Source organism: Canis lupus, chromosome 18 (assembly GCF_003254725.2).
Source record: "Canis lupus dingo isolate Sandy chromosome 18, ASM325472v2, whole genome shotgun sequence".
NCBI classification, from domain to species: Eukaryota; Metazoa; Chordata; class Mammalia; order Carnivora; family Canidae; genus Canis; species Canis lupus.
Genome location: NC_064260.1, coordinates 12,853,409 through 12,875,419, shown reverse-complemented (window position 1 = coordinate 12,875,419; position 22,011 = coordinate 12,853,409). Strand labels below are relative to the sequence as shown.

The 22,011-nt window shown below is 39.1% G+C and overlaps 1 protein-coding gene across 6 annotated transcripts; it reads left to right on the top strand.

The window, feature by feature from the left end:
- The first annotated feature begins 240 nt into the window (after positions 1–240).
- Positions 241–21,702, top strand: CBLL1 (Cbl proto-oncogene like 1). 6 transcript variants are annotated; one of them, XM_025449578.3, is made up of 6 exons: positions 241–375; positions 6,970–7,137; positions 11,069–11,169; positions 11,566–11,649; positions 14,941–15,014; positions 17,516–21,702. In XM_025449578.3, the coding sequence occupies exons 2-6, from the start codon at positions 7,107–7,109 to the stop codon at positions 18,549–18,551; spliced, it is 1,326 nt and encodes a 441-aa protein (XP_025305363.1). In that variant the 5' UTR covers positions 241–375; positions 6,970–7,106; the 3' UTR covers positions 18,552–21,702. The 6 variants fall into 6 exon arrangements, with proteins under 6 accessions (XP_025305363.1, XP_025305361.1, XP_025305360.1 ...); XM_025449576.3 differs by lacking the exon at positions 241–375 and adding an exon at positions 1,358–1,498 and having other exon boundaries at positions 11,072–11,169; XM_025449575.3 differs by lacking the exon at positions 241–375 and adding an exon at positions 1,358–1,498.
- The last annotated feature ends 309 nt before the right edge of the window (positions 21,703–22,011 follow it).

The following is a 22,011-nucleotide window of genomic DNA, read 5'->3' as shown; positions in this document are numbered from 1 at the left end:
GGCTGGTTCGGTGGTTGAGCATCTGCCTTTGCTTTGGCTCAGGTCGTGATCTTAGGGTGTGTGGGGGGGTCCCCTGCAGGGAGCCTGCTTCTCCCTCTGCCTAGGTCTCTCTCTCTGTGTCTCATGAACAAGTACAATCTTTAAAGGCCCCAGGAGAACCTCCATCCACCGGCGAGCGCGGAGCACTCAAGGTTCCGCTCCCGAGGACTCCACGCCGATGTCGCTGCAGCACTACCGGCCCAGCGCACCGCCGCACGCGCTCCCTCCAGGATTCGGGGCCGGAGAACGCTCCTGGGAGGAGGGCAGGAGAATCATCATCATCATCTTCTTCTATCGATCCAGGAACTCTGGCACGGAAAGCGTGAACCACCCAAGGTAACGATGTCGTCACCAAGGGACGACAGGAATAGAACCCAAATCCCTGGGCTCCCAGGCTCGTGTTTTCTCCTTAATCGTGCGCTCCTTCCCACTCCTCCGAGAGCACCAGGTGCGAAGGGTCGGAGAAGGGAGCGCACACCCGGAGCCCGGTCGGCGAGGCCGCCGCCGCCTCGCTCAGGGGCCCCCGGACCCACTCCGCGGCGCTGGCCGGGGACGATGAAGGCAGCCGCGGCCGCGACCCCCGGCGACCAGGAGCTGGAGCTAGGTACCGCCCCGCTGCCCCTCCCCCCGGGCCCCGCGCTCCCCGCGCTCCCCCGCTCCCCCGCCGGGCGGCCCCGCCCCGCCCCCACCCCCACCCCGCGGAGGGGCGCGCGGGGCGCCTTGCTGCGTCTCCGCCGCTACCACACCTCCTCGGTGGGAGCACGGGCCGGTACCACGTGCGCTCCGCGGGGCCCGCCAGGACGGGGCGGGATGGAGACCGCACGCCGAGAGCCCTCCCCGCTCCCACGGCGCGGCCGTCCCCCGGGCAACCTCCCGCCGAGGACGCCTTCCGGGGCGCGCGCGGCTACGCACCCCCCCCGCTCCCCGCACGCCCCCCCCCCCCCCGCCCCGCGCGGAGGACGCCGGCGCGCGCGCACTGCGGGCCATTCCAAACCGTTACTCCGCCCGCCGGGGTGGGGCCAAGCCCAACGGCCGAGTCTGCGCAGTTGCGCCCGGCCGGCTCCGAGGCCGCCGCGCACTACAAGTCCCAGAAGGCAACGCTCCGCGGGGGCGAGCAGCCGCCTTACCTGCCGCGAGTTCGTTCCACCGGCTGCTGGTGCTCTCCCCGTTCCCCCGTGCCCTCGGGTCTCATTTCTGTAGTCAAGGCTTAGCACCTTCGACCTGGAAGCTCTTGGCGTACCCCCCTTTGTCTCCCTCGAACTATGCCAGACGCCCTCACCGGAGTTGGGTAGTGCACCCACCCGACAGAGGGGAACCTGAGGAGGCCCAAGCCGAGGCAGCTCGGTCGCACTTCCGCCTCGCGGGCTCCGGAAGGGAGCGCGCACGCGCGCCCTGCGACTCCGGCGCGGTTGACTTCCGCTCCCACTGTGCCCCGCGAGCCGAATCATGGATCACACTGGTAAGGAGGCGGAGGCAGCGGGGGTCCCGGGTCCATGCCCCCTCGGCCGGCCTGGGACTGGCTGCCCGGCGGGCGGAGCGGGGATGCGCTCGCCCTGCAGCGCTGGGGGGTGGCGGTGAGAGAGAAATCCCACAGACCCCTCCCGGTGCCCGGCAAGGGCCTGCCGTTTCCCGGCCTACCCTCCGGTGTGGTACCTACAGCCTCGGTGCCGGCAGCAGCCGCCGCTCTGGTGCTGCGGAGCTCCCCGCCCGCACGGTGGGCGGCGCGGCCTCGTGGGGACCGGGGCGCGCTGCCTCCTTTTTTTTTTTTTTCTTTTTAAACCGTGGTGCCCCGCTCTGCGTTTCGGGTGCCGGCGGGCAGACTCCAGGCTCAGGGTCGGGGCGCGGGAGGGGGCTGCGGGCGGGCGCTGCGGGGGGCGCTGCCGGTCCTTCGTGGACCCGAGGCGGAGCGGGGAGCCAGGTGAGAGTTTTCGGAATCCTGCTCGGACCGGCTTTTCTGTCTGAGCCCAAAGCCTGCTCCGCGCTTCGGCTGTGGTCCTTACTCCTCTTTCGGGGGCGTTTACAAAGGAGAGCTTAAATTCAAGATACCCGCATCTCTTTCTCCAAGTAAGAAGGACTCCGCTCTTCGTTGTGTGTTGTTTGGCTTTTTTTTTTCATCGTGGCTTTTGGATAGTGAGTGAGTGAACCTGGGGCTGCTGTTCCGTGTGGTTCCATCAGCCATATCCTAAGTAGGATAAAAGGATCCTTCTTGTATTAAGTATTGGGTAAGGTGTTCTCAGTCATCAAATGCCTACTTAATTTTGTACATATAGGCGTAAAATTATTTCTGTCTATAAAATTTAGTGAGTGCTAGTCAGCAAAACCTATGCCAGACCCCAGTATGCCTAGAGAGGGAATGATGGACTTGGAAACCAGGCCAACTGCGTTCCTGGCCTCATGGAGATTACATTCTGTTGGGAAAGACACGATAGAGAAGTTTTTGTTGTTGTTGTTGTTTTTTAACCTAAGCATTACAGATCATGATGAGCGCTTGGAAAAAAAATTAACAGCGTCTGTGGTAAAGACTAAAGGAGGAGGCTTCAGAGAGAGTGGTCAGGGAGGGTCTTTCTGGATTTCTAAGCTGAGATATGATAGATGAGAAGAATCCCTGCATGGAATTAATCAGGAGTAAAGCGTGTCTAGCAAATATGAAGACTCTGAGGAAGGAAAACGTAGAGGTCAGTCAGCTACAGCTTAGCAAGAAGCAATGAGCCCTAAGAGATTGGAAGGGACGGTGGGAGTCAGATGGTACAGGACTTTGAAGGCCGTGGTAAAGATTTTATTTTATTTTTTAAAGATTTTATTTATTTATTCATGAGAGACAGAGAGGCAGAGGCACAGGCTGAGGGAGAAGCAGGCTTCATGCAGGGAGCCCGATGTGAGACTCAATCCCAGGACTCCAGGATCACGCCCTGGGCTGAAGGCAGGTGCCAAACTGCTGAGCCACCTGGGGATCCCTGAAGCCATTGAGCAGGAGTACAGGAGGAACATAATTTCTTTTAAAAACACAGTAACTTGTTTGTGGAGAATGGTGTGAGAGACAAGACTGATAGAAAATAGTTTAGATGGTGATTGCAGTAGAACACTAAGAGAGGCTCGGTAATGAAGTTGGTTCGGTTTAGAGAAAAGGGGAGTGGGCATATCGAATGTTGTGGTGGAATTCAAATAGGAGCTTTGTGAGAGAAAGGAGAGATGACTACCTTTCTGGTTTGAGCAGCTAGGCAGTGCCCGTTACTAAGTTGGGGAAAACTTGGGAGGAAAACAGACGTCTTTTTTTTAAGTGGTAAAGGGAGACTTGGGAACTTGAGAATGAGATTTTTGGCTGCAAAGGATGAGCTGTGTACGAGGATATATAAGGGGAGATGTCAAGTGGAGATCAGAGGAAAGATCTGGGTTGAAAAATATGTATTTGAGACTTATGAGCAGGTAGCTGTTGTTTTAAGGAATGGGGATGGATGAGATCACTCAAAGAACAAGAATACAGAGAAGAAGAGGGCCAAGAACCGGGCTGTAAGGAACTCTGGTTTTGGAAATTTTGTAGAATTGAGATCTGGGACCTTGGTGTTAGAGTAGTAAACATGCAACTTCAGCAAAACACTTCTCATTACAGCCCCTTACTAGAATTGAGAGTGAAGCGCCTTCCACAGTTTAGAGGATAGTATGTTAGGAAGTTGTAGTGTGGCTGGGTGTGTCTCTGAGTATTATCCTAGTTCTCCAAGTTAAAATGTTGACCAGAAAGTAAGAGTCATCCTGGCATGAAAATATTCACAAATGATCTGACCACTTAAAAAATTAGTTCCTACTCAGATATCCCTGCTGCTCCTTTTCTGTTTTTAAAAGATTTTATTTTTAAAGTAAGCTCTGCACCCAACCTGGAGCTGGAACTTACAACCCCTAGATCAAGAGTCACATGGTCTATTGACTGAGCCAGCCAGGCGTTCCTTTTTCAATTCTTTTAATTTTGTTGTAAGCCATTGTCCTTGCTTTCTATCCGGAAATGGTATCACATCAGGAAATGGTATCACATGCTGTATATTGACTGATATAAAACTTGCAAAAGATTCAGGTTTTCATGGAATTCATAAACATGAATTTGATAACTGAAGCACAACTAAAACGGGCAACTGGGATGTCTGGGTTGCTCAGCGGTTGAGCATCTGCCTTTGGCTCAGGGCGTGATCCCGGAGTCCTGGGATCGAGTCCTGCATTGGGCTCCCTACCAGGGAGTTTGCCTGTGCTTCTGCCTCTGCCTCTTTCTCTGTCTCTCATGAGTAAATAAATAAAATTAAAAAAAAAAAATCATTGGCAAGTGAGGAAGTGCCAGTTGATTGAAGACATTATGATCAGGTAGGCATCTTAACGGAAAAATTTTAATGTGGAGGGTTTAAGAGAGGCCCTTGAGGAAATTGACGAAACCCTTGAATATTACGCAAAAAATGACTGATTTTATGATCCATGCTGAAAAGTCAAACATATAATGAAGTCTATCTTCTAATAGCATTTTGCCAGGAAAAACTACTCCAAGAAACTCCAATTAATACTTGATTCATTCTTTGGTTGTTCTAAGAATCAGCAGTTAGTTATAACAGAAATCTAAATTTTGTAAGATATTTCTTGGGTTCCTTTAATTCAGGATAAAATTCTAAACACATCTTTTAAAAAAATACTATCATGTAAGAGTGTTACTCCTTTTTAAAGTGGATTCACCTTAAATGACAAATTACAGAGGTGCCTGGCTGGCTTTGTTGGTAGAGCGCTTGACTCAATCTTGGGGTTGTAAGTTCAAGCCCCACATTGGATGTAGAGATCACTTAAGAAAATCTTTAAAAAGTAAAAAGTAAAAATAAATGGTCAGTTATATTTTTAGTTCTCATTTTCTGTGTAAAATCCAAGAACTTTTGTGGTTACGGGATTTATATTTTTAGTTGGCATGTTCAAGAAGAAATTGCTGTATTTTCTGATTTTTAATTAAAAAAAAAAAAAGGCAAGCCCAGAATGATGTCACTGTTAAATGCTGTACTTTGTTTATGGGCTTGCAATTTGTGAGTAGGTGGCAAGGTGTTAAGGGGCAGTAGACTCCCTAGAAGTTGTGGTGGACTAAGCAAGCAATTGTGACAGGTGTTCAGGGTGGTGGGAAAAGGATTTGCAGTAATGAAGGGTTGGGATTTGGTCATTCCACTAGATAAAACCATTGAGTCTTTCTAGTATCTGAAGGACAACATTGAACTGTTAAATATCTGTCTACATTAACTTGCTTTTCTACTTTATTGGAAAATCAGGAATACCTTTTGAGAAAGAAAAAAAAATGATGTCTTTTGGCTTGTAGATACTTTTACATAAATAACTGGAATGGAAGCAGATGAAATACATTATTCAACTTGTTAATACATGTAGTGAAGTTTGAAGGTTGACCAAGTTGGGTTTATCCTAACTGGGGATTTTAGCTAGCCATGTAATTCCTTTCCATGAGTTTTTTCTTTGAGGATTAGCTTTTGTAAAAGTAATAGCAGAAAGCAGACTGAAAGAGATTGGAATTAATTATTAATGACCTATTTTGAATTTTGTTCTAAATATTGTCCAGAAAGAGGGGCATCTGGTTGGCTGGGTCAGAAGAGTATGTGACTCTTGATCTTGAGGTCATGAGTTCAAGCCGCATGTAGGATATAGAGATTACTTAGATAAATAAAACTTAAAATAAGTATTGTTCAGAAAGTATTGTTCAAAGCAAATTGATGTGAATTTAACACGTGTCTAAAATCCTAGTACCCTTGGAGGTCATTAGTACTAGGTTACTACTTCCTAATTTGGCTTTATTGAATGCAATGTGGACAGTGTGCCTATCAATCTTGATAGTACTATCTCCTGCATGGCAAGTTCAATAATTTATCACATTTAAAACATTACTATTTTAAAAAATTATTTTATTTGCATTTCCTACTTTAGGGCATTTCCCTTTGTGTCTTTAGTAGTAAAGGTGAATATTTACTGTATTGTAATATTTTGTCAGACTTGAAACAAGGGAGGCTATTAACCTTTGATGGAGTCAGTTCTATGAAATAATGCTCCTATTACTCATGAGAAATGAGTTCATTTATTTCATAGCTAGTAACAAGCAGAGACTTAGAAAGTGTCTCTTGTTTACATTTAGTTTAATTGCAGAAATTTTGCATACCCTTAAACTCTAATTTTCCGTTATGATGCTGTGCTGCTTACAATAGCACACTCACATTATATATCTAGAAAGGTTATAGCACAAATACATGATTGCATGTTTCTGCTATTAAATGGTGTGATAAGTTTTGCTATCCTTGAATACTTTTTAGAAAAACTATTTTACACTTAAGGAAATAATCACTTTCCTTAAAACTAACTTCATTTTCAAATGCATTATTTATTTAATTTTGCCATTGTCAGTGTTAGTTTTGTGTTTTGTTTTATTGATTGTCCTAATGTAGATTCACTTCGTTAACTTTAACAAGTGTTTTGTGTGCTTGGTGGAGATAGGGATGATTTTCTTTCTTTTCCTCCTTCTACTTCCTTTACTTTTTTTTTTTTTTTAATTTTAAAAAATCTCTTATAGTTAAAGACAGAAGTTCTTATCTCATAGTTAAAGACAGAAGTGGCTTATGAAGGGTCTTATGTTTCCTGCAAACTCTTCTGGAATCACATAAATTTTTATTGTCTACTTTTAGGGAGAGGTTCTATAACTTTTGTCAACTTTTTAAAGGGTTCTTTGTCTCAAAAAGCATTGCTTTAAGGTTTTATCTAATGTAGAGAAAATTAATGTTTAAACTTATATAGCATAATATTTAAAATCAGAACCTACATATTTAGCCCTTGATAATGTTGGGTATGTTACTTTAATACCTGTGGCAGAATAATCTTCAAAAGAGGAAAACTAAAAGAAATGACAACTTTTTTCTTCTGACATAGACAATGAGTTACAAGGCACTAATAGTTCTGGATCATTGGGTGGTCTTGATGTTCGAAGACGAATTCCTATAAAGCTCATCTCCAAACAAGGGAACAAAACCAAAACTGCGCCTCGAACTCCAAGGACTATAAACAGGATGCCTGCAAAGGCTCCACCTGGTGATGAAGGTAATTTGTTTAAACTGACAAGTCCAAAAGTCTTTCTTTTGTATCTAATTCCAGCAAATAATCCATGTGGTCTTATTTATTAATTTACTAATAATGACCTTTTTTTTATCTTAATTGTCTTCACTTTTTTTCAGTCTTTCTGTTTGACTTCTCATTTTGGCATGTACTTTCCTGTATAGTATTTTTGTTTTTTTCTTTTGTTATTGAAAGTAACACTGCCTGTTGTTTGAAAATAAAAAAACCTAAATAATACTGCAGAAAGCATAATATGAAAAGTAAAATTTGTTCCTCTACTTCGACAGTACTCCACCAAAATGATTTGTTACAACTTTTTTATAGTATAGTAACTTTTTAATGTATTACTGCCCTTTTTTCATGTAAGATGCATTTGAAATTTTTCCACGTATCAGTATATACAGATGTACTCATTTAAGAAAATAGGTTTGGATATTTCTTTTTTATGGGTATGCCGTAATTTAATAGTTTTTATAACTTCTTTGCTGTTAAAAACAGTGTTGCAGTAAATATTGTACGTATAGCTTAGCATGTATACTTGAGGTAGAACTGCATGAATTTGGGTATTTTATAAGTTGATGGATACGGTGCATTTTAGAATTTAATGGATATTGTCAAATGGCTCTATAAAAAGTATATCAGTTTATATTCCCATACACCAATATCGTGACTACTAGCCTCCTAAAATTTTTGTTTTGATATACATTTCTTCAATTATGAGTGGGGTTGTGTCTATATCTTTTCATAGTATTGGGCATTTCTTCTGCCTAGGATCTACCTGTTCATATCCTCTAACCGTTTTTTACTGTTTTCTTGTCTTTCTCTTGACTTTTATTAGTTCTTTACATATTATTAAATTGACTCTTTGTCATATATTGTATAGATTCACCATTTGTCTTTTGCATTTTCTATATATAATTTTTATTGTAGAGAAGTTTGAAGATTCTGTGTTGTCAGGTACCAATCTAGTCATTTCTGTTAGGACTTCTTGGTTTTATTTTATTTTTAAGATTTTATTTATTTATTCATAAGAGACACACAGGGAGAGTCAGACACACAGACAGAGGGAGAAGCAGGCTCCATGCAGGGAGCCCAACGTGGAACTTGTTCCTGGGACCCCAGGATCACGTCCTGAGCCAAAGGCAGACACTCAACTGCTGAGCCACCCAGGCATCCCGACCTTTGGGTCTTACAAAATTCTTAGAAAGGCCTTTCCCCTATTTCGTGAGCACAAAATAATTTGTCTGTCTTGCCCTTTAGCACAGGGTCAGCAAACTATGGCCTGTGGACCAAATCCAGCTCAGTCTTTATAAAGTCTTATTGGAACATAGCCATGCCCATTCATTTAAGTAATGTTTATGGTTGCTTTCACACTATAATGGCATGGTTGAGTAATTGCAAGAGACCAACGCAGCCTAAAATATTTACTTACTTAGCTTTTTACAGAAAAAGTTAGCTGGCACTGGGACATTTATGGACATATATTTGGTTATTAGAAAAATAAAGTGGAGTTTGGCGGCTCTATTTTTCCCTCTAAAACAGTTAGCTGTTTGTCCCAACTATTGAGTGATCTGTCTTTTCTCTGCTGAGAATAGGAATCCAATCATTATCCTACATTAAAGGTCTAAAAGTATTTACGTCTATTTCTGGATTTCCTGTTCTATTCCAGCAATCTGTCTGTATTTCTTTTTGGAACCAAATGTTTTAATTATACCTCATATTATGATTCCTTTTATTGTAGGGTATCTCTCCCCATCTAAACAAGTATATTTGAAATCCAATGTTACAAATTGGAGTGGTAGCAATTTAGGGCTGCCCCTCACTATCCATAACCTAGGCTCTCCTCTCTTTGGTCTTTTTGTTTCTTTTAATAATTTCTAAAAACAGCACAGTAATCTGCACATAAATTCTTGTTGGAATAATCCAAACGAGGCAAAAAAAGCTAAGAAAGAAACCCCTTCTATCCTTTTCCTCTCAGATACCCCTCATTCCCTCTTCTCTCACTCCTCAAGCCCCATACCCTTCTTTTGTTGTTTTTAAAGATTATTTATTTATTAATAAGAGAGAGAGAGAGAGAGGCAGAGACACAGGCAGAGGGAGAAGCAGGCTCCATGCAGGGAACCTGACGTGGGACTCGATCCAGGGTCTCCAGAATCAGGCCCTGGGTTGAAGGCAGCGCTAAACTGCTGAGCCACCTGGGCTGCCCCCCATACCCCTTTCTAAGGGGAACTACTCTTATCATTCTTTCTCCTAATAGCACAAACTGAGACTAAAGATAATTTTTGAATATTTTAGTTTAACTTATTTGGGGTAAAAAATAAGTGGTGTTTTTCCTAGGCATTGATCAAAATAGGGAGTTTTGGGTGCTGATATGGGGTTTGGTGTATGGTTTGGTGTATACACACACACACACACACACACACACACATATATATAGTTTAAGGATAGGAGCACAGATCAGACTACTCTGAAAAATGATTACATGCTCCTCATTTCCTTTTCTGTTTTGGACAATAATTTTCTGTATTTTAGATAAATAAAAGAAATTGATTTTTCTTATTTTGAGTTTTAGATGACAGCATCTTTTGTAAGGTATAAATGGGTCATATTAAGAGCCTACAGCCACTTGTTTGTAACTTGTAAGAACACTCTTTGAACTCTCTTTTGTATTGGAGATAATTAGCAGTGCACTGAAGTGTCCATATCATCTTCAAAAAATTCTTACATCATTGTATTTGTGCGTATGTCCATGTGTCCACCCATACACAGGTGCTTGTAATTTAACCATGTTTGAGTAAAGTTAAAACTTGTGTGCTTGGGCTACTCTGTTTACCAGTTCTAGGGCCAAAAGAGACACGAGAAGCTTGGCATTTTGGAGGGATAATGTGTCTTCTCAACTTTACTTTAGGTAATTGGATTATACCTAGAATTACCATCAGAGTGTCCATTGGTTTTCTGTTCTTTTGTATAAAATGAGAGGATGACGATCAGGGTCAGAGAAACTGAACCCATTTGATCGTCGTAACGTTATTAGTATATGTAGTGTAGAGGAGGATACTTGTGAATAGGTAAGATATGCCTTCTGCCTTTTGGATGATAAACCAGGGAGAGGTTTTAATTGAAAGGATGAAGTATGAATATGTTGTTATTTCTAAAAACAGGCTCAGTTGTAAGACTGAAGAAGAGGATACCTAATTTACTAAGTCTAAGAAGAAAACCTACAGAATTATTTGTTTCCATTATATGCTTTTGGCAATAAAATCAGCCTTTTGCAGCATGACACCACTTTGGTAGGTAGATTAGAGTAAATGGTGATCAGTATCTTAGAAGTTGGTGCAACAAATGTGCTGATGGCAAATAGTAAAGTTTTATACTAGAGATAATCTGATGAGTTAATAAGAGCACTTGAATGGGAGTGAAGAGTTCTGAGGTATGTTCCTGGCCCTACCACTAATCCATGTGTTGAGTTATTGTGGGTCTCCATACTACAATATTCTCAGTTAGAAAATAAGAGAGTTGGACTAGATGGTCACCAAGATCATTTCTAGCTGATTTATTTTTTTATTTTTTTAAAGATTTTATTTATTTATTCATGATAGACAACAGAGAGAGAGGCAGAGACACAGGCAGAGGGAGAAGCAGGCTCCATGCACCGGGAGCCCGATATGGGACTCCATCCCAGGTCTCCAGGATCGCGCCCTGGGTCGAAGGCAGGCGCTAAACCGCTGCGCCACCCAGGGATCCCTCTAGCTGATATTTTAAACTCAATTTAACTAATCTTGATTATCTTGTCCTTAGAAGAGCTTTGAAAGGCATCAGATGGCTCTCTCATTGTACAGGTCTGTGGTGAGTACATGTACTTCCAAAATGAAATTTAGGATTTTAAAAGTTAATCCTTAACACTTTCTTTTTTCAGAAGGATTTGATTATAATGAAGAAGAACGGTATGACTGTAAAGGGGGAGAACTGTTTGGAAATCAGCGAAGATTTCCTGGACACCTTTTTTGGGACTTCCAGGTATAACTAAAAATAAAAAATTTTATTAGAACAATAAAATATCTTAAATATTTTATTATAATCAGAATACTTAAAGAATGGTATGAACTTTTATTAAAGCTATTACGCTTTTTAGAACACTCAAATCATTTATTAATGCCGTATATCCACTAATTTAAAAAATAATTTGAAGTAATTTTCTGTAAAGTCAAGTAAAATCAGTGACCATAAGCACTAAAAGGAGAAAAAAAAAAAGACGCCGCTAATGATGTGGAATATATGGGAATTATACCAAGAAACCTTTATTTCTAATTGTTTTAACAACTTTTATAAATACTAACCAATTCATTGCCTAATTTATAAATGTAACTTTTAGAAATGCTTAAAAAGGAAATTTTAATTCTATCATTTCAACAGATAAACATCTTAGGTGAAAAGGATGATACACCAGTTCATTTCTGTGACAAATGTGGATTGCCTATTAAAATCTATGGGCGAATGGTAAGTATTACTATATTAAATCTGTTTTAGTAACTGTAAACATTTGCATAGAGTTGGGATTTTGAAATTTAAGTAGATAGGTTTATCACTGTTTAATGACTAAGTTCGTGACATTTTAGTGAGTATGAAATAGCTAAGGGCAATTTTGGGATAACATCATTTATTATGGATAATTATGACAAATTCTTGAATTACTTGAAAAATACTAAGGAAACTAACTTCTGAAAACTTATTTCTTTGGACTGTTTTGTATTTATTAGTATACATTTATTATAGTTTGTTAATGAAACATTTTTTTCTTGTTTAAAGAATAAGATCAGTTACTCGTTTCTGAAGGCTATAATTTTAAATGTAAAACTAATATTTATAATTTCTGAGAATTGAATTCTGATCCTTAAAACAATTACAACCCCAGATGTAATTTTACAGTAATTTTGACACATGCTCCCTCAAAAAAAGATGGTTTCATATTTGTGTTTGAAAAAAAAAATTGAATTCAGTAACATATATGCCGGTAGAGAATGCAGTCTTTGCTGTGTAACATAACTAAATAACAGCAATGGATTGTGAGTTTTAAAATGGTCTAACATCATTTTACTGTGTCCTTCAGATTTGTTTTTAGATTTTTAAAAGTTTATTAGCTACCAGAGAAGAATGCTACTTACATTAAGTGTAGGAGATATTTGTAATTTTTTTACTTTGGAATAGTTTCAAGAGGGGCAGGATAAGATAAAACATGGTTTTGGTATTCTTCTTTGGGAGATTTTTTTTGAAGTTATTTTTTTAAATTAAATTTTTTAAAAATTTTTAATTGAAGTATAGTTGACATATTCAAGTGTAAACACAGTGGTTTGATAATTACATACATTACACTGTGCTCACCATGGTAAGTGTGGTAACCATCTTTTATCACACACAGTTATTACAATATTATTGTCTCTATTTCAGTATTGTGTATTTCAATATTGACTATGCTGTACTTTTCATCCCTGTGACTTGTTTGTTTTATAATTGGAAGTTTGTACCTCTTAATCACCTTCACCTATTTTTGCCTATCCCCCGCACACAACTACTAGTGTGTTTTTTGTATTTATGACTGTTTCTCTTCTTGTGTTTTGTTTTTTACGTTCCACATGTAAGTGAAATCATACGGTATTTGTCTTTCTCTGTTGTCTTTTTAAATATTTATTTATTTATTTATTTTAGAGAGAGAGCTCATAAGTAGGGGGAGGGGGAGAGGGAGAGAATCTCAAGCAAACTCCCCGCTGAGTGTAGAGTCCAACTTGGGGCTCGATAACACGACCCTGAAATTGTAACCTGAGCTGAAATCAAAATTTTTATTTATTTAATATTTTTATTTATTATTTAACCGACAAAATATTTAACTGATGGAACCATGCAGGCGTCCTTGTCTTTCTATGGTTGACTTTACTCAGTGTAATACTCTCTGGGTTCATCCACATTGTCACAAATGGCAAGATTTAATTATTAAGTATTTTTTTAATTTGTATTTTTATTATGTGTATTATTGTTGTTTTCATTGTATTATTATTTTTTGTATTATTATAATTTTTTAATATTCCATTATGTGTATGTACCACATCTTCTTTATCCACTTATCTATCATTGGACACTTGGATTGCTTCCATATCTTGGCTATTATAAATAATGTTGCAATAAACATAAGGGTGCATATACCTTTTCGAATTAGTGTTTTTGTTTTCCTCAGGTAAATTCCCAGAAGTGGAATTACTAGATTCTATGGTACTTCAAGTTTTAGATTTTTTGAGGAACTTCCATACCGTTTTCCACAGTGGCTGCACCAATTTACATTCCTACCAGCAGTGCATGGGAGTTCGTTTTTCTCCACATCCTCACCAACATGTTATTTCTTGTCTTTTTGATACTAGCCATTCAGACAGTTGTAAGGTGATACCTCATTGTGCTTTTGATTTGCATTTCTCTGATGATTGGTGCCTACTGGCCATCTGTATGTCGATTTTGGAAAATTGTTTATTCAGGTCCTCTGTCCATTTTTTTTTTTTTTTAAAGATTTTATTTATTTATTCATGAGAGACAGAGGCAGAGAGACACAGGCAGAGGGAGAGGAGAAGCAGGCTCCATGCAGGGAGCCCGACGCGGGACCCGATCCCAGGACTCAAGGATCACGACCTGGGCTGAAGGCAGCGCTAAACTGCTGAGCCACCCAGGCTGCCCCCTCTGTCCATTTTTAATCAGATTATTGGATGGTGTTTTTGTTTGTTTGTTTGTTTGTTTTGGTATTGAGTTGTATAAGTTCTTTATGTGTTTTAGGTATTAACCCCTAATTGAATAGATCATTTGCATATTTCTTCTCTCATTCACTAGGTTGTCTTTTTGTCTTGTTGATGGTTTCTTTGCTGTGCAAAACTTTTCAGTTTGTTATAGTCCCAGTTACTTACTTTGCTTTTGTTTTCTTTGCTTAAGGAGATATCTAGGAAAATATTGCTAAGATTGCTGTCCAAGAGATTGCTGCCTATATTTTCTTTTAGGACTTTTATTGTTTCAGGTCATACATGTAGGTCTTTAATCCATTTTGAGTTTATTTTTGTGTATGGTATTAAAAAGTGGTGCAGTTTCATTCTTTTTCTATGTAGCTGTCCAGTGTCCCAATACCATTTATTGAAGAGATTGGGTTTTCCCCATTGTATATTTTTGTTTCCCTTGTCATAGATTCATTGATCATATAAGCATGGGTTTACTTCTGGGGTCCCAACTCTGTTTCATTCATCTGTGTCTGTTTTTGCCAGTACCATAGTTTTGATCACTACAGCTTTGTAGTATAGTTTGAAACCTGGGCTTGTGATACCTCCAACTTTGTTCTTTCTCAAGATTGCTTTGGCTGTTTGGGGCCTTTTGTGGTTCCATACAAACTTTAGGATTTTTTGTTCTAGTTCTGTGAAAAATTACATCGAATCTGTAGATTGCTTTGGATAATCTGGGCTTCTTCACGTGCTTTACATCCTAGGAACCACAGGATGAAAGTCGTAGCATTTATATTTCCAGAAAGTGTAAGCAGATGCACATGTATACGTTTATTGAGGAAAGAGCCAAAGGTTTCGTTATAGTCTCAAAGTGTTTTGTTACTGAAAAAGGTTAACTGTTGCTTTTCTGTAACTAGTACTTAATGTTTATTTTGATGAATAGTTCTCAGGTGCCTTCTATGTCTAGGTTATTGTGCTTATGGTTATTTTTTATGGAAATATTTTACATTCTTGTATGCTAATACAACTAATATGTCTCTGTTCACAGATTCCATGCAAGCATGTTTTTTGCTATGACTGTGCTATTTTACATGAAAAAAAAGGAGATAAGATGTGTCCAGGGTAAGATTATCATTACATTTTTAAATAATAAAGTTTGTGATGAGATGAATTGTAATCTAGGTTAAAGGCCTGGGTATGATATAAGTCAGCAGCAGGATATCAAATATGCAGACATGGCTGATCTTTCTTTGTGAGCCCAGAGTTGGCCATAGCCTTCTCCTTAGGATAGGGCTAGATAGCTATTTGTCAATTCAGATTGGCCAAAACAAACAACATTTGTCATCACAAAATTACTATTATAAATGAGAACAGTTTTGTTTTGTTTTATTTTGTTTTGTTTTCTGATGGGATACGTGAGAGATAGTATCAAGCAGTGATTGAGAACAGGGACTTTGGAATTAGAATTCTTGGCTTCAAATCCCTTTTCTGACATTTATTAGCTATGTCCCTGGTTGTTTCTTCATCTGTAAAGTGGAGCTAATAATAATATCTACCTCCCTGTGTTGTTGTTAGAGCTAAACTAGTATATATATAGTACCTTACATTTGATAAGTACTGTGTTAAGTATAAGTTATTATTTATTACCTCGAAATCTTATTATTTATGTCTGGAGTATTATATCTTAGAACACGATCGTGGCATCAGCTCAGATAAGTTAATGAAGAAGATCTAGAGGTATTGGTTGCTACTGATCTGATTTGGGATGATCTTGAGAGATCCAGAATAAGGAATTTTTATATCAGTTTAGAATCCCTGATAGAAGGCTAAAGAAAGCTTTGAGACAAACTTCCTTGGGACAACTGTAAGCTGCTGAGATTTTATAACCTGGGTCAGAAGCTATCCCAAGATTGGTAGTATTGGTTGATAACAGAATTACAGATAGTTCCAGGATGATTTCTTTTTTTGGTGTAGGAAGATTGGCATCACTGAGAGAGAAGAGATGATTCAATAAGTATTCTAATATTAATATTTAAAAAGGAATTTAGGTTTCAAGATATTAAGTGTAACTCCTCAGTAAGTACCTCACTAGTTAGCCCTTAGCTATTTGAGAACATAAGCCTATCTGGCTTAACAGACTCAGGTCAGGAAATGAAGAAATGGCAACCCAAGTTATATAAATATCATACACTGTTGCTTTTAAGCATCACCCAAAACAAAGTACCTTATATCCTGTTACTGTAGAGATATTTCTGAGTTTACAGCAAATTAGGAACAAGAAATGGGAACTGTGCCGAATGGGACTAAAGGGAAGCCTGCTAGGATCAAGGAGTGCCAGTCTTACAGCAAGGACGGAAATATGGACACAACTCAAAATAAAAAATATAGAGCCATTTAATATAATTTCAAAGGACCTGACACACATATTCAGTGATCATAGCTTGTGTCTCTGTATATGTAGTGCTTAACTAGTGATTCAATTCTGTCACTTTCATTGTTTCCTTTATCCTAAGGATATTCTTTAAGGTAGGGCAAAATAGAAAAACACTGTGAGTTAGGTGGAATGCATGTTTTAACCCCATATTGCAGATGAAGAAATAAGCAAAAAGATTAAGTGACTTTTCCAAGATTACAGAGCCAATGCTTGACCTCATTTCTTCTGATACCTAGTTCAGTCCTCTTTCCACTATTTCCAACAGACTACAAAGGCAAATGTGGATTAAATACAGTGAATGAAAAAGAGTTGTAATTTTGACCCTGAGTCTTTAAGAAAATACTGAGTTAAATTTAGTGCCTACAGTTTAGAAAGGAGTGTTTAGTATTTTTTTAGTAGTGAAATTGTCTGGTAACTCTTCCTTAAGGGACTCTTGATAGTCAGTTTGAATTTAAATTGTTCACATTGTTTAATATTAGGAACCCTGATAACCGGGATGATCTTACTAATTTCTGTAGTCCTTGCGGTATCTTTTACTTAGTGTTATTTGCTCAGCACATACTGACTGCTCAATAAATACCATACAGGTTTGAATTCTAGGACTATGACAGATCTTTGGTTTAACCTTTCTGGATATTTTTGCAAATGGATGTAAAGCGTAGAGTTCTTTGAGACAACAAGATCATTCTAGGCCTTAGGAAGGATGGGTCTCTTTTTAAAACCTAATCTGGGGATCCCTGGGTGGCGCAGCGGTTTAGCACCTGCCTTTGGCTCGGGGCGCGATCCTGGAGACCCGGGATCGAATCCCACATCGGGCTCCCGGTGCATGGAGCCTGCTTCTACCTCTGCCTATGTCTCTGCCTCTCTCTCTCTCTTTCTCTCTCTCTGTGACTATCGTAAATAAATAAATAAATAAAATTAAAAAAAAAAAAACCTAATCTGTTTGATGAGCACTTCTCATTTTTTCTTCAGAGTTCTGAGGTTGGTAGAAATGCTGATGCTTAATAGGGAACAGACCGCAGAATGGGAGAGAAGTTAAGGGTTCACTTTCTGTAACTATAACTTTTAATTGTGAACTTCTGCAATATTTTCCACAACTGGTTTTTAAAAACAGGCCTATTTGTGAAATTATGTGCATTGTCTTTGTAGTTTGCTTTTAGTAAATCAGTTTTTTCCCCTTCTAATTTAGCTGTAGTGATCCTGTGCAGCGAATCGAGCAGTGTACACGAGGTTCTCTCTTCATGTGTAGCATTGTTCAAGGGTGCAAGAGAACATACTTGTCTCAGCGAGACTTACAGGCTCATATCAACCACCGCCATATGAGAGCTGGAAAACCTGTTACCCGTGCTTCACTTGAAAACGTTCATCCTCCTATTGCTCCACCACCAGCTGAAATCCCTGATCGTTTTCTGATGCCGCCAGATAAGCACCACATGAGCCATATCCCGCCAAAGCAGCACATCATGATGCCGCCACCTCCTTTGCAACATGTGCCACACGAGCACTATAATCAGCCACATGAGGATATTCGTGCTCCTCCTGCAGAATTGTCCATGGCTCCTCCTCCACCTCGTTCGGTCAGTCAGGAAACCTTTCGTATTTCAACAAGAAAACACAGCAATTTAATAACTGTCCCTATTCAGGATGACTCAAATTCAGGTGCTAGAGAACCACCACCTCCTGCCCCAGCACCTGCTCACCACCATCCTGAATATCAGGGTCAACCAGTGGTATCGCACCCTCATCATATTATGCCTCCACAGCAACATTATGCACCACCCCCACCTCCTCCACCACCAATAAGCCATCCAATGCCACATCCTCCCCAGGCTGCAGGTACTCCTCACTTGGTTTATAGCCAAGCTCCACCTCCACCAATGACCTCTGCTCCACCACCAATAACCCCTCCCCCTGGACATATTATTGCCCAGATGCCACCTTATATGAATCATCCTCCTCCAGGACCTCCCCCACCTCAACATGGTGGTCCACCTGTAACTGCACCCCCTCCTCACCATTATAATCCCAACTCTTTACCCCAGTTCACTGAAGATCAAGGAACTCTGAGCCCTCCATTTACACAACCAGGGGGAATGAGTCCTGGTATCTGGCCTGCACCGAGAGGGCCACCTCCTCCTCCACGAATGCAGGGTCCGCCTTCTCAAACCCCACTTCCTGGACCACATCATCCAGATCAGACAAGATATAGACCGTATTACCAATGATTAATAGTGCTTTGAACTGAAGATATGATGAGGAAAAAAAAAAACTTATGTATAGTCAATCTTTTAATTAAGCTTTTGACTGTTTTGGGGAAGGAAAAGCACCTCTTAGTGAGGTGACCGTAAAACACTTAGGGTCTTGTCTCTTAATATGGTTTTAAATCTTGACCTTAGGATTGATTTCAAGTACTATACTGTAGCGCAGATAAGTGGCTCAGTTGAGCACAGCTATATTTTAACAACTTTGTTCCCCTAGCGTGGTAAATTGACCCAGAGGTGACCATTTGTAAAAAAAATTTGAGAATTTTTCATTGTCCACTTTCAAAAATATTGCTTTTGTTAAATCCAATGTTTAGTTTTTCTTGTGATACATTTTGTTAACCTGTGTAAAAGGATTAAATTTCAAAATGGTTGTAAAAATGCTATTTTTATGTGAATTTAAGTGCAGCCACATACTGTTTTTTAAAACCATATGTTTTACCACTAATTTCCCAAAGTTACAATAAAATCCTAAAAGTAAAAATCTAGAATTTACTGTAAGGCAGACTGTTAAATGGTAAAGAATTATTTCACATTTTAGGCACTGAAATTTTGAGGTATATTAAGTATATAATGCACTTCACTTGGATGCCTTTTCATTTTTAGGCAGCCTCAGGAGCACCAAAATACATTGGAATTCCATATTTATGTTCGTAATATTAAAAGGCATTAGTAATTATTTGGAAAGATATGGCCAAAGTAATTGACTCTACAGGCTCCAAGCTGTTGGGGGATACTGTTACTTGTTAATGCTTTTTACTGAATGGTTGGAATCACATGATGCACCACATTTACTAATCTTAAGTAACATTATTTTATAGAACTGTTTAAATTGTGTTATTTAGATGAAGTGTGTTCTACTCTGCTCATTGTCTTAAACTAAATATTTAGGGCTGAATAGGCTTTGTATAATTCCTCATATCTTGGTAGAGTTTGATCCTGTGCTTTGAAGTGGATTCTTGTCTATTGGGTTTTAAAGTACAATTTGAATGCCGTCGAGGAATACTGTGTTAATGAAGGATGTTCTTGTAATCACAAACTTGTGTTGCTCAGGTTTCATTACTGTGTGATAAGGTTTTTTTTTTTTTTCTCTAACTTGAAATTTTAAAACTATTATCTCCTATTCCTTTTATTGGTTAAGCAGTATAAAATTTGGAACGTTTTAAAATGGAGTCAACAGTGCAGACTTCCAGATGATTTTGTATTGGAGAAAAGTAATTACTAAATTCTGAATTTCAGAGCTTTATAAGGTGCCTTTAGAGTCAGCTTTTGCATTATAGGGGCTTGTTACAGTCCAGCTACGATGACCACTTACGTTTTATACAGAACTCATATGTATAAATCAACAGTCTTAGGATATTACTATATATCCTTTGAATAAACCCCTGTGAAGTATTTCCTCCCCCCTAAAATGGTGCATAATATAAACATGAAAAGTGTAGTATGCAGATATCATTTATTAACTAGTTTGTAGTGCATAAATCTAGAACATTTCTTTTTGACAAAGGGTGAACTGATGGCTAATTTACCATTTAATTCTGTCAGATAAAGGCAAAACAGTGTCTCCCCTTGGATCATCAGATGCAGAGGCATCTATGAACTTAGAGCTGATGTTAGAGATGATATCGATTATCATTTCAACCTTGACCAGCCGAAAATAACTAATACACTTTTTTTTTAAGTTGAGTGATTTTTCACATCTAGCAATTTGAGAGTCCAGTGTAATGCAATATATCTAGTGAGAAATTCTTGTTATTAGAAGCGTGGGAGTGAAGTATGAACTAGTGTGAGATGGTGGTGGTGAGTGTTTCTGTCATTTTACTGTAGGTACTTGGACTGGTGCGAACTTGATTCCTTTTCATGCCCCTGTTTAGGAGCTGTTAAAATGTTACTGTTGAAAATCCAATACCATTCTTCATTTCTTGTAATAAGAAAATAGCCAAATTCACTTTAGAGCTTTTCATCTATTTATGAGGAGCTCTCCTGTTTTTACTGAAATTCACTAGAGTTGAAAGTGGTATGAAGCCACTTAGCCTATGTATTGGACAAAATAATTAGTATCATGATAAACTTCCACATGTTAAAGAGAATTCTCGTAGAGTTAAAAAAATGATTTCTTTTCAGTTAGGCTTAAAAAATATGTGTTATGCAGGGAGGCAGATCAGATGAATGTGTTGTAGCAGACAAAATTTTTAAATGGTGTTAGACTTGAATTCATCCAGTTATTGTTTGAATGAGGGTGGGTGGGTAGAAGGATAACAAAATTACTGTTAGTGTTTCTTTCCTTAAGGAAAAAGATGTGAATCCCAGCCTTATTTCAGGGAAGCCTTTGAAGCTATGATGGACATAAGTCTAAATTAAATGTATGTATGTTTCATTATATTGCTCTTAAGACTACTGAGGTGGCAGTTTAATTCTTAAAAACAATAAAATGGAAGCATAAATACTATTTTGCCTAGATGAATTTTTACCTAATGATGACATATTTGGGAGAATGAAATTTTGTGTTTATGTGTTGATACAACTTTTACAGTAAAATTAGATTCACTTTTCTTGAGATGAAAACCAGCAAGTCGAATGTTCAAATTTCTTCAGTGGCATGCTTGTTCACATTATAATATAGTATTTGGGGGAGCTATCAGTTGAAAAACCATGAGAAACTATATCCATTTTGCCCTGTAAAAACCATTTGCTCAAAATTATTGTGTAAATATGAAATACCAGTGAAATACAAGTGGAAAAGATCATTTGAACGTAATTTTTAAACTCTAAGTAACTTTACTAAATGAGATATACAGAACTGCTGTAGACTTTGTTCTAACATACTGGAAGAGTGTCCTACCTCTTTCTGGAAGAGTACTCTGCTCCAATCTCCTGAAAATTTTGAAAAAGTCCTGTATTATAAGTACAGTTGACCTGAACAACGTGGGAATTAGGGGTGCCGATCCCCCTGCACAGTCAAATCCACATACGACTTTTGATTCCCCCAAAACTTTGGTAATAGCCTGATAACATACACGGTTGGTTAATACATATTTAGTATATTATATGTATTATATGCTGTATTCTTACAATGAAGCTAGAAAAAAGTTGTTAGAAAGTTACAAGGAGAAAATACAGTACAATACCATATAGAAAAAAATCCGTGTATAAGTAAGTGCGGACCTGTGCAATTCAGACCCCTGTTGTTCAAGGGTCAGCTGTACATGGAAGAAATCACAAGTACCTAGAATAAAAATATACTTTTCTAATTATTAGATTAGCCATCAAATATTGATGTTAATTGAGGAGGTTTGACAAACATACTATATTTTGACCAAAGTGGATTTATTTTTCTTCACTGGTTTGTAACTGTAATCTGTTAAATTTTGGTCTAGAAACTAAGTAGAATTTACTTATGACAATATATGCACAATCTAATAAA